Source organism: Astyanax mexicanus, chromosome 1, assembly GCF_023375975.1.
Source record: "Astyanax mexicanus isolate ESR-SI-001 chromosome 1, AstMex3_surface, whole genome shotgun sequence".
Lineage (NCBI taxonomy): Eukaryota > Metazoa > Chordata > Actinopteri > Characiformes > Acestrorhamphidae > Astyanax > Astyanax mexicanus.
In genome coordinates, this window is record NC_064408.1 from 70,812,556 (window position 1) to 70,824,593 (window position 12,038).

Here is a 12,038-nt window from a genome sequence, read left to right on the forward strand (position 1 = left end):
CCCACCCATCCCTCACACGGACTCTTCGGTCTGATGCCGTCCGGCAGAAGATACAGGAGCATCCGAGCCTCCACTACTAGACTCTGCAACAGCTTCATCCACCAGGCAGTCAGACTTCTCAACGCACAGAGACAGAACTGAACCCCCACCCCACACACCACTCACCCAACACACTCACACAAAACTAAACTGTACACCCCCCCCCTTTACACTCACAAGAACTGAACTTCACCCACACACACACCCAGTCAGCACACAGAGGCTGACATGACTTTATTTGCTGCACTCTTAAAAACTATAAACTCTACCTCAGTAACTGCTGTGATTATATATGTTACAGTATGTCACACATCTCCACACCTTATCCCCACTATACACTTATTATACCGTATCGGTACTGCACTGTCCTGTCTTTAAATTGTCTCGTCCTTTGTATTTATTGTATTTATTGTTATTTAGTGTTATAATTTTATAATTTTATGTTGCACTGTCGTCACTCCTGCACTTTATGTTGTCTATTGCTTGTTGTTCTATGTTGCACCATGGTTCCGGAGGAACGTAATTTCATCACACTGTGTACCTGTACTCAGATGTAATGACAATAAAAGCCTCTTGACTTGACTTGAAATGTCAAACAAACAATTTTGCAGTAATGGGAGATTGACTAGCTGGATCCAGCCAGCATATAGTCAAAAACTTGGCTGCTTGCTTTTATAGCCTTCAACACTGAGGTCAGACAGATAATCTTTATATAAGACATATATGGGAGAAGGCAGCCTAGGTGGGGATTGGTTACACCCTGATGGGGAGTGAGAGGTGCAATGACACGCCCAACTAGCAAACAGATGTTGTCAAGAGCCAGTGGGAAATGTTTTATCTCAAAATAGCACAAAAACACAAAACTATGGTAGAACCTGTAGACAAACAAGGCAGGTGGGAACACTAATGACAGGGTGGGGCTAGGGCAATGACAGGACAATAACACAGGGCCATGTGCTAGTGTAGCACATGGAGAAGAAATAAAAACAGGCAGAGAAGCAGGACAAAGACAGGAACGTCTAAAAAAAGTTAAAACATACGACGAACATGAGAGAGCTAACGTTATATGAATTACACTGTAATTACTTGGTATGTGACTTACTGTGTGTTTTTGCCATAGATAAATGGTTACTTCAGTAATATCAATCTAGCATGATTTAATATGTATGGTTTGGCCGTTTTATAGTTTACCTTTGTTGTTCACTGGATCTATTGTTTTTGGACTGTGGGAGGAAACCGGTGTTCCTGGAGGAAACTGACGCAGACACAAGGAGAATATGGAACTTCCACCCTTATAGGGACTTGAACCAAAGACCCCAGTACTGGGAGGCAAATGTACTAATCACTAAGCCAGAGTTTACACTACCAGATTCTGTTTAATTTTCTAACTCTGAGGTTGGAAGCAATTTTGAGGCTAAAACTTGAGTACACTACATGACTTTCACTCTGACTGCACCAGAGTCCACAGACTAGAGCTAGATAGCACAGAATTTACAAGAACTGGAAACCTAGGTTAAACTCAGGCTAGAAATTGTGTAGTGTAACTTCACTCTAGTTCACACTAAAATTCAATATTTTTCTTTTTTTTTAGATGACTTTTGTTTAAATCACATTGGGGAGAAAAATTTCTAGTTGTTTATTTTTTTACTGGTTTCATATTATTAACTTCAATAAATAATTAAAACTCGCTTTATTAATCTACTGTAGTGATTAGCATACTTCGTGCACACACACTCGACTCCGCCCCTCGGATGACGTTGCCCCGGATAGGGGCGTGGCAAGTGATAGAGAGCGAGCGCACCTTTGTGGTGGTCCTCACACTGTGGGCTGTGCGCTGTAGTGAGGAGAGGAGAGGAGAGGAGAGGAGAGGGGGGGTTAACAGCGCAGTATCTCTCTCTCAGCAGAGCAGCTCTCCCTCCATCCACACACACAACCAACCAACCAACCAGCCCCACACACTGCTCCTCTCCCCCTCACACTCCCACTACATCACTCCAGCACGAGCACGAGGAGGAGGAGGACCAGCCCACCTGACCACACGGCGAGCGCACCTCCACAGCATGGACGCGCTCAAATCCGCCGGCAGAGCCATCATCAAAAGTCCGGGAGTCCCGCGGCACACATGGGGAACCACCAAGCACGAGAGTGAGTACAGCTGCTGCTGCTGTGTGTGCATGCGATGTGATTAACGCTCATAAAGAGACTAGAGCCTGTAAACCCTAATTTAACACTGTGGAGATCATCAGCATCAGCAACCTTTAACTGAAGCTGAGATTTCCACCAGTCCAATACTGGCTTTACCTCTCTCTACCTGAATTAAGTATCTGAACATGATCAGGTCCTAAAGCTACTCTTTTTCCTGGAAGGGAGCCTCTCTGGAAAGTGTGTATAATACTGGAGAGTGAAGGTGAGTTTAGCTGCACATAAGTTTAAAAAGTTCCTTTTTTTCAGGAAAACACATTTTAATACTAGTACAGATATCTTTAAGTCAGGGAAATCAGTCCTAATTGACATGGGAGCCACAAGCCAGATCCAGGAGAGCTCTTCTTTAAAGAGAGAGGTCAGCTGGAAAATTCAGGAATAAACAGTTTCAGATATTATTTTGTTAAAGGGGTGGTGGAGGAGGCATGTGGGTGGGTAATTGGATTTCCAATTTAGAAAGAAAGTAGAGATACTCTAAAAGCTTTAAGACAAAACAAGTTTTAGACAAAATCCAAATTTCTATATATCCGTCCTTACCCTCCATTTCCTATTAATCTTTTTTATTTATAAGAAATTAAAGGAGCTAAAGAAATCATAGCAAATCCTTTATGCTGTGTACAAATATATTTCATATATAAATTATGAACGCCACCAAAGAAACAATGGCAAATCCTTTATTGACTGTATCCTCTTATACTGCCCACAGTTAGAAGTCTTTCTGACTGGTTGAGTGTGAAATGATTAGTTGTTGTCTTTTGCTGATAAAGGGATCCATCTACATCTAATGAGTTTATTGCTTCTAAATGCTAACTTCACACAACCTCATTTAAGAAAATGTTTAGTTTTGAGATAAGAAATATCTAAAACATACAGTATATCAAAAAATCTTTTCAGTATGGTGGTGAGATTCATGCACTGCGAGGCAAAGCTTTTTTTTATATTTTTCTACTCACTATAATAAGAATGTAGACTGGTTCAGTGGTTGTTTGGATATTAAAATAAAGTGGAAATGTTTGAAATATATCAAACTATATGTTCCCCTCCATCACTGAAGAATTGTGCCTCAATCTGTCTTGTCAAAAAAAAAAAATCAGTGAGTAGACATTTTTTAGTCCAAGTCCCCAGGACAATAGTGTGATATCCTGTTCTTATATTAAAAGCTACTCTGTCTCTACCTTTGCACAGTAAACTTAATCAGAAATGGAGATGATATTTCTGTTATTTTATTTTTTACATATTTTAAAGTAGTTGGATCATTTGAAATGTGAAGGTTACCCTTTACTTTGGTTGTGTAATGCTTATATAAGTAGACATGATTTGATTTGTATTGTAATTTTGATTATTCACAAGATGCAACTTAATTGTGTATTTTCAGTTTTGTTAAATGGTTTATCAAAACATTGCACTTACTGTTTAGGAATGAAATTATTTTTTGCAAAGATTTTTAATTCTTACAGCCATAAAAGCAATTATCAAAGATTACAAGCTATTGGGTACACTCTGGGAACTTTTAGTGTGCAATCCAAAGAGATACTGATGCAAGTGCCCATCTTTAAACTAAAAAAAAACAACAGTTTGATACATTTATAAAACAAAGTAACAAACTGGATGACCACTGAAGACCATATAATTATTTATAAGGTAAAGAAACAGTCTTGATGAGACTGCCTGGTTTAATGGTGTTTATTATGCATAATGACCCAGATAAAACATGTTATAAATCCAAGAGATTCTTAAGCCAAAAAAATGTTCTTAAATGGCCAAATTAGTCACCTGACCTTAACACACTTCAGCTTTTTGTTTCTTACCAAATACAAAACACCCACAAACAAGTGGCAACTGAAGGCAGCTGGTGAAGCTTTTTATAGGAAGAAACTCAGAATTTGGTGATGTCTGTGGATGGAATTTAGATTTCAGTCAGACAGTATTAAATATTTTCATTGTTTTTATGATTAGTTACAATAGTTAGCCCAATGATTTTTGAGCCTAAAACATGAAGGGACTGTAAACATGAAATATGGCTATAATTCCTGAAGCCAATTTTGCAAATAGCTGTGAAAATGTTTGACTTTAACTGACTATGCATTACCTGACTGTACTTTAAAAGTTAAAAGTTCCCCCTGTTAGCCTGTATTAGAGATAAAAAGTGTTATTCCAGCAGCAATTCCTCAATGTCCAAATGAAATGAGGGTCCTTGTTCATGAATCATACCCACCCTTAGAATCACACACCACTGTCCTCAGGCCATCTCTTGGCGGATGGCTAATTTAGCGGGGTGATTGTCTGTGTGTAAGCTGTGCTGTCAGCTGTTGGTTAGTTGGGGTGAGAGGGGAAGAGAACGAGCTCATTCCCTCCATAAAAGTGTTCATGTCACATGTGGAGTGACAGGCAGTGAGGAGTTTGTGGCAGTCTGTAGCTTGCGGTCCTACACACTGTCACTCTGATGTGTGAAACACGAGCTACGAGAGTCGTTCTTGGGGGAAAAGCCTTTCCAGTTTCACACGGCTCAAATCGAAATGTAAATTGTGCAGTTAGAGGCGCCCGCTTTCCGAGGCTTGATAAAACATTCTGACTGACACATTAGAAAATTAGCCAAATTAATTATTAAATTCAAGTGTGTGTGCGAGTGTAATTTGGATACGCTGTCATTGGATTAAATTTCAACGATTCCCCAGCGCTTGCCTGTCCTTCAAGTGCTACATTACATTTTGTGAAGCAGGGCTAGCAGGCTGGGGTCATACAGTTCTGGGTGTAATTGCCATGGGTTAGTAGTTACAGAGCTGGACTGGTAGCTTCTTAATTGCTCATTAGTTCACTGCAGTTCTTTTTCATGGCTTGTTCAGCAGTTATGCTAGCTCCTAAAGGCATGATTATCGCATCATATACATGTTACTCAACTTCAGAACACTAATTATTATAAAAAAAAAATCACCAGCATCATTAACATAATAGTAATAAGACCCAAGTCTACAGTATCCCTGTCTGTTGCTACCAGCCATGCTAATATGACTCATTTATCTGTGCTACTGTTGCAAATTTACATTACTTTTTGACAAAAAAAATCCTGTAAGTGTGAGGAGAAATTGCAGCATATGAGTACCGTATTTTTCGCACTATAAGGCACACTTAAAATTTCCCAAAAAACTGTCAGTGCGCCTTATAATCCGGTGTGCGCCTTATGTATGAATTTCACTAGTCAGGTTGTAAGGAGCAGTAAAGCCACTTCGCTTAATTACAGCATTATAAAGGAGTTTCAATGAGGTTTCTCCAGCACCAAGGCTGGAGCAGTTTTAGCATTAGCCGCTAACCGCACTACACACAAGCTTATTTGCTGGTCAAAAGTGAGTATATCATCCTGTAGGGAGACAGTCTAAACAAAAAGTTCTGTGACAAACTATTTACAAAAGGTTTTCCGAACCAGGCGAAGAACTCCTTTTTTTCACGTCAGTTGGCTTGTTGAGTTCCCATGGTTCTATATAGTGCCAGTGTGGCTTTTCTAAAGAATCCATAAAAAAATCTGCTTTGAAAAGGTGTGTTCCAGTCTTTTTAAGTGGCATTCAAAGTGAATGTGTATGGATGTTGTTAATCAGTTGCTGCAGTCTTTCCCATTGTATATGTTTGTAAACCATAAGTTATAGTGTTGTACAAAAGAAAATGATTTAAAGAAGATGAAGCCATGCAGTATTTGAAAGAGACCTAATGAGTGCTACTTTGCATGATATGGACACTTATTAAAGATGTGAAAACCTCTTGATTTGGTCAAAGGCGAGGTCACTGTGATCTGTGGATCACTGGTTTGAATCTTGGATCATGGTTTCCATCAGCAGCCAAAGTCCAAGAGACCAAAACTGGTCTTTCTCTCTCTGGGTGGGTAGATGGTGCAGGCACCCGTTAGCTGTTGTAGTGGAGCTGGGGATCTGGTGCTTTCCTCAGAGCAAACTGGTTACTCAGTGATGCTGCATCAGCATAAGTTAGTAAAGAGGCGGAGTCTGACTTTACATGAGATGGAGGACGTATGTGCTGGTCTTTTTGGTTCCTTTATGAATGAACAAATGAATGGGGATTAGGTGAATAGCCTCCCAAATTGGGAATAAAATGAGTAAAATTAGAAATAATAATAAGTATATAAGTTAGGTGAAAGATAAAGCTTTTAGGCACACTGATATGGAACTCATTCTGGTTCACAAACCTATTAAATTTTGAACCGTTTGCTGTGTTTCCACCAACAAAAGAAAGTTCCGAAACCTAGAACATTCATTTGCAGTTGGAACCGAAGGATATTAGGTTATTCTGCGTCTGTTCACTGCCGCTGTTTAACCCTCTCTGTTGATGATGTATAATGTGACATTTTGGCGGTTCCACTAAAACTGGTTGAGACGTGGGCTGGCTCACTGAAAAGCATTACGGTTCTTATAAGCTCGAACAAAACTGGTTTAAGAACCAGAGTTCTTTTGTTGGAAAAGCACTAACAGTTTATCCACCGTTAGGTAGGGGTGTGACGAGATCTCGATATTTCTCGTCAAGCTTTAACCTGTCTTGTGGGTTTAATGTGGACTTTTCAAACAGGACAGTAGCAAGACAGTAGCGATAGCAGCGGGTGTGGTGGCTGAGCAGTAAGAGCAGCTCTCAGCAGAAGAGGAAAATTTGCATAGAAGATGCTTCTGCTACTTTTAAGTTGTATGTCTGGCTGCATTTTGGCTCCAGTGGAAACAATAAACGGTAACAGAGTGACCAACAAGACACAAACCATATGTAAATACTGTAAGTAAATCCTACACGTGACTGTTTTATAGGCAGTTGTACTAATCCCTTAGCTCTGTACTGTATTTAAAAAAATGTACTGTCTCTGTTTGCACTTCAAGCATAGTCTTAATATGACTGGTTATGGTTATGCATAGTTAAATTACAAGAGATTTAGGAGAAATAAACACAAACCATAAGCTTAATCTGACTGGTTGTGGTTTGCAATTATTGTTTACACTATATAAGATCTAGAAAAGTTTTATTTTTTAGTTTTTATTCTTATTTCTATTTCTTATAAAATCAATGTGTGAGTGAAACCAGTCTGGTAAGTTTGCTTTATATGATTCTGTCAAATAAAACTCAGCCATTTTTCATTTTTGACATTTTCTTTAAATCTCGTCTCGTCTCTTTCTCGTGAACCCAGTATTGTGTCTCGTCTCGTCTCTTGATATTAGTGCCTCGTCACACTCCTACCATTAGGCCTTTTAACACACAGGTGTAATTAAAATAATATTTACTCTAAACCTACACTGAACTCATTTCTCCCAACATTATGTGGATTCAGTGCTTTGTTTAGTGTGTCCAACCCTGAAGCAGTAGCAGGATTGTGAGAAGAACACCAGCAGTATGGTAAAAGGTCTGCTTTTTCAGTTTTCCGCATAATAATTGTGCACCCTTATGCACACGCTTGGCACTGTAGCATAAGAAATTCTGTGTTCTGACCTTCTGAATAAATGTGTGCAATCTGTTTCACTGGCTGGTGTCCTGCAGAAAATTAATCAGTACAGTATGTATCTGTGAACTGTGTACTAATGGTGCAGCTAACACCTAAAATCTGGAATCTGTTCAATATTCATGCAGATATTGAGTGAGCGGCTAGTATGCGTACGTCGTCTGAAGCGGTCCTGAAATGTAGTGATTGTCGGCCTTGACAGCTGAGTGATCAAGCGCAGCCCCTCCATGTAAATTAGCAGAGCCGTGTGTGATTTGTAATCTGCTCACTGCCGAGACCTGCCGATGCTGAGGGAATAGTGTGAAAACTTTAATCGCTAAACAATATTGTTTGTATTTGCATGGAAATCATGAATATTCATGACGCGATGCCTCTCCAGCCATGGCTTTGAAGCAGAACTGAGTGATGGCATTAAACTTCTCCCCCACAGATGAATATATTCAGTAGCACTTATCTAGTCTCGCTCCACTGAAAAAAAAAGAAGTGTAAAGTCAAAGCAGGGGCGTCCACTGCCATGTTCCCATTTCTGGTGCCAAGAGCGAATGTGAAAGCTAAGCATATCCTGGTGGGGCTCCTGGTGGCCATCATCTGTCGAGGTCATGGTGGTTGGCATGAGGAATGCTGGGGCACGTGCCCACAGAGAAGGGCTTCTGTCTCATCTGATTGTGTCATGGAAATGCAAGTGACTGTTCTAAAGGTCAGTTTGAATGCCATGAGCAGTAGGGCACCCCCCCTCCCCCCATATTTTCTACTGCTCTGCTGAGGCTGAGGCTCTCCCTTCGTGGTGTGTTGCAGCATATGTAGGTTACTCTGTTAGGATGAACTCTAGATTTAAGCAGCCAGAGTGCCCATCTGATTGTAATGCATTTCAGACCACCTCCAAATGTGAAAAGAACCTCAAATCTCAATCTAGATATACTACAAATCAGATTTCATGTGATGTTCTGCTGTCCAGACTATACAAAATGATTCTGAATACAAACTTGATGTACTAAAAATCAGATTTCATGTGTTTTTCTGTTGTGCATACTATCAAAAATCATTCTGAATACAATCTTAATATACTACAAATCTGATTTCATGTGTTTTTCTGTTGTGCATACTATCAAAAATCATTCTGAATACAATCTTAATATACTACAAATCTGATTTCATGTGTTTTTCTGTTGTCAAGACTATTGAAATAAATCTAAATACAATCATAATATAATAAAAATCTGGTTTCATTTGATTTTCTCCTGTCCAGAATATCAAAAATCAATCCGAATACAATCGCGATTTACCAAAAATCAGATTTAATGTGGTTTTCTGCTGTCCAGACTATCAAAAATCAATCTGGATACAATCTCAATATACTAAAAATCTGATTTCATTTGGTTTTCTGCTGTCCAGACTATCAAAAATCAATCCGAATACAATCTTGATATAATAAAAATCTGATTTCATGTATTTTTCTGTTGTCCAGACTACCAAAAATCAATCTAGAAACAATCTTAATAAACTAAACATTAGATTTTTTGTTGTTTTCTGCTGTCCAGACTAGTAAAAATCAATCCGAAAACAATCACAATATACTAAAAATCATATTTTATGGTATTTTTTGCTGTCCAGACTACCAAAAATCAGTCCAAATACTATACTATCTCAATATAATAAAAATCAGATTTCATGTGATGTTCTGCTGTCCAGACTTTCAAACATCAATTGGAATACAATCGTGATATACTAAAAATCTGATTTTATGTGGTATTTGGCTGTACCACACACAAAAATTATTCTGAATACAACCTTGATGTACTAAAAATCAGATTTCATGTGTTTTTCTCCTGTCCAGAATATCAAAAATCTATCCGAATACAATCTTGATTTACTAAAGTTCACATTTCATAGGGTTTTCTGCTGCCCAGACTATTAAAAATCAATCCGAAAACAATCACAATATACTAAAAATCTGATTTTATGGTATTTTTTGCTATCCAGAATACCAAAAATCAGTTAAAATACTATCTCAGTATAGTAAAAATCTGATTCCATGTCGTTTTTCTGCTGTCCAGACTATCAAAAATGAATTCAAATGCAATCTAGCAATTTTAAAAATCAGATTTGACCTGCCGGTCTAAACATAGCCGAAGTCACCTTGCTCATTGTCAAGCAGCCACTAGAGGGGAATAAAGCCCCCAGCAATTACAAGCTCTTGAGCACTGGAAGTGTGTTTTTTGGAACATACTGTATGTGTGTTGTGGCGCGCCCCTGGGGATGGGGGCGTGACCACTGTGACCCGGCAGCAGGAAGCGCAGATAGACACACAGACACGAGGAGTGAATTAACTCAGAACATACCTTTATTTCGGCTTAAAAATGCCCTCCACCACACCCAAAACAAACTTAAATAAACATGGCCCAGTGGGGCTCTAGAGTTTATTCGTTTCTTCTTTTTTAGAGTCTGTGCAGCCTCAGCCCTCTCAGCTCTCCAGTGCAGTCTCTCGTGCCGTCCTCTGGAGTGAGCTCAGGCTGAGTTGATATGCCTGTCCCGGCTGATCTGCTAATCAGTCCGGACCGCAGATCAGCTGGGGACAGGCAGAACTGAGCGTGTTGGCGTGGGCGGACCAACTCCCCCGCCTCCTCACGCCACAGTCCCTCCCCCTAAGCTTCCAGCCACCATGGTCGAAGGTGAGGCGTGACCTGGTGACTGGAGCGAACGAAGAGAGGCAGGGTGAGGAGAGCGGGGGACGCAGTTCGTTCGCTAGGGCCCCCCTCTCCAGAATGGGGCCCGGGGAGATGGCAGCCCACCTCCCAGCCTCTGAGCCAAAGGCTCGCGCCGCGGTAGGAGGAGCGGCGGCTTTGGGCGCCGTGACAGGCGCAGCGGCGGCTCGTGGCACCGGGACGGGCGGAGCGGCTGCTCGCGGCAGCGCCGTGGCGGGAGGTGAGGCGGCTCTCGGCAGCCCCGCGGCGGGAGGTGAGGCGGCTCTCGGCAGCCCCGCGGCGGGAGGTGAGGCGGCTCTCGGCAGCCCCGCGGCGGGAGGTGAGGCGGCTCTCGGCAGCCCCGCGGCGGGAGGTGAGGCGGCTCTCGGCAGCTCCGGGGCTGGATGAGCGGCGGCTCTCGGCAGCCCCGCGGCGGGAGGTGAGGCGGCTCTCGGCAGCCCCGCGGCGGGAGGTGAGGCGGCTCTCGGCAGCCCCGCGGCGGGAGGTGAGGCGGCTCTCGGCAGCCCCGCGGCGGGAGGTGAGGCGGCTCTCGGCAGCCCCGCGGCGGGAGGTGAGGCGGCTCTCGGCAGCGCCGCGGCGGGAGGTGAGGCGGCTCTCGGCAGCCCCGCGGCGGGAGGTGAGGCGGCTCTCGGCAGCCCCGCGGCGGGAGGTGAGGCGGCTCTCGGCAGCCCCGCGGCGGGAGGTGAGGCGGCTCTCGGCAGCCCCGCGGCGGGAGGTGAGGCGGCTCTCGGCAGCTCCGGGGCTGGATGAGCGGCGGCTCTCGGTAGCTCCGGGGCTGGATGAGCGGCGGCTCTCGGTAGCTCCGGGGCTGGATGAGCGGCGGCTCTCGGTAGCTCCGGGGCTGGATGAGCGGCGGCTCTCGGTAGCTCCGGGGCTGGATGAGCGGCGGCTCTCGGTAGCTCCGGGGCTGGATGAGCGGCGGCTCTCGGTAGCTCCGGGGCTGGATGAGCGGCGGCTCTCGGTAGCTCCGGGACGGGTGGAGCGGCTGCTCGGGGCACCGGGACGGGTGGAGCGGCGGCTCGTTGCACCGGAACGGGTGGAGCGGCGGCTCGTTGCACCGGAACGGGTGGAGCGGCAGCTCTTCGTGGGCAGGCTCGCGGGGCCGGGCTGGGAGCAGCGGCGGCTCTCTGTAGGGCCAGGGCAGGAGGCTCAGCGGCGGCTCGTGGGGCCGGGCTGGGAGCGGCGGTGGCTCTCTGTAGCGCCCAGGCAGGCGGCTGAGCGAAGGCTCGCGGGGCCGGGCTGGGAGCAGCGGCGGCTCTCTGTAGCCCCAGGGCAGGAGGCTGAGCGGTGGCTCGCGGCTCTGGGTCGGCCTCGTGGCCGTTCTCCCTCCTCCACGACTCCGTCTCGGCCGCCGGCGGGTCCCGCCGGAGAGGCAGGGCGGAGTCAGGCCTCCGCCCGGGCAGAGAGTCGCAGAGCTCGTCCTCCTCCTCCGGGAAGACGCAGCAGCAGCAGAAGTCCGGGCCGGTGTGAGCGCAGTCCGCCTCTCGGTGTCTGGGTTGAGGACACCACTCACACCAGCCGAGTTCGGGGCGAGGCGTCCACTGCCGCTGCCGTCGCTCCTCGCGGCCCTCCTCAAGGCGCTGGTGGAGCCACTCCGAGAACCCCGCTGCCATTTCCCT

General features: G+C 44.5%; 1 protein-coding gene across 2 annotated transcripts in view; it reads left to right on the plus strand.

Annotated features, from left to right (window-relative positions):
- The first annotated feature begins 1,846 nt into the window (after positions 1 to 1,846).
- Positions 1,847 to 12,038, plus strand: part of si:dkey-71h2.2 (low density lipoprotein receptor adapter protein 1) — an 82,538-nt gene continuing 72,346 nt past the window's right edge. Inside the window, exon 1 of one of the 2 annotated variants that reach the window (XM_007256640.4) lies at positions 1,847 to 2,184. In XM_007256640.4, the coding sequence (XP_007256702.3) occupies positions 2,100 to 2,184 (85 nt within the window). In that variant the 5' untranslated portion in view covers positions 1,847 to 2,099. The remainder of the gene's footprint in view (positions 2,185 to 12,038) is intronic. The other variant, XM_007256641.4, reaches the window with a different exon arrangement.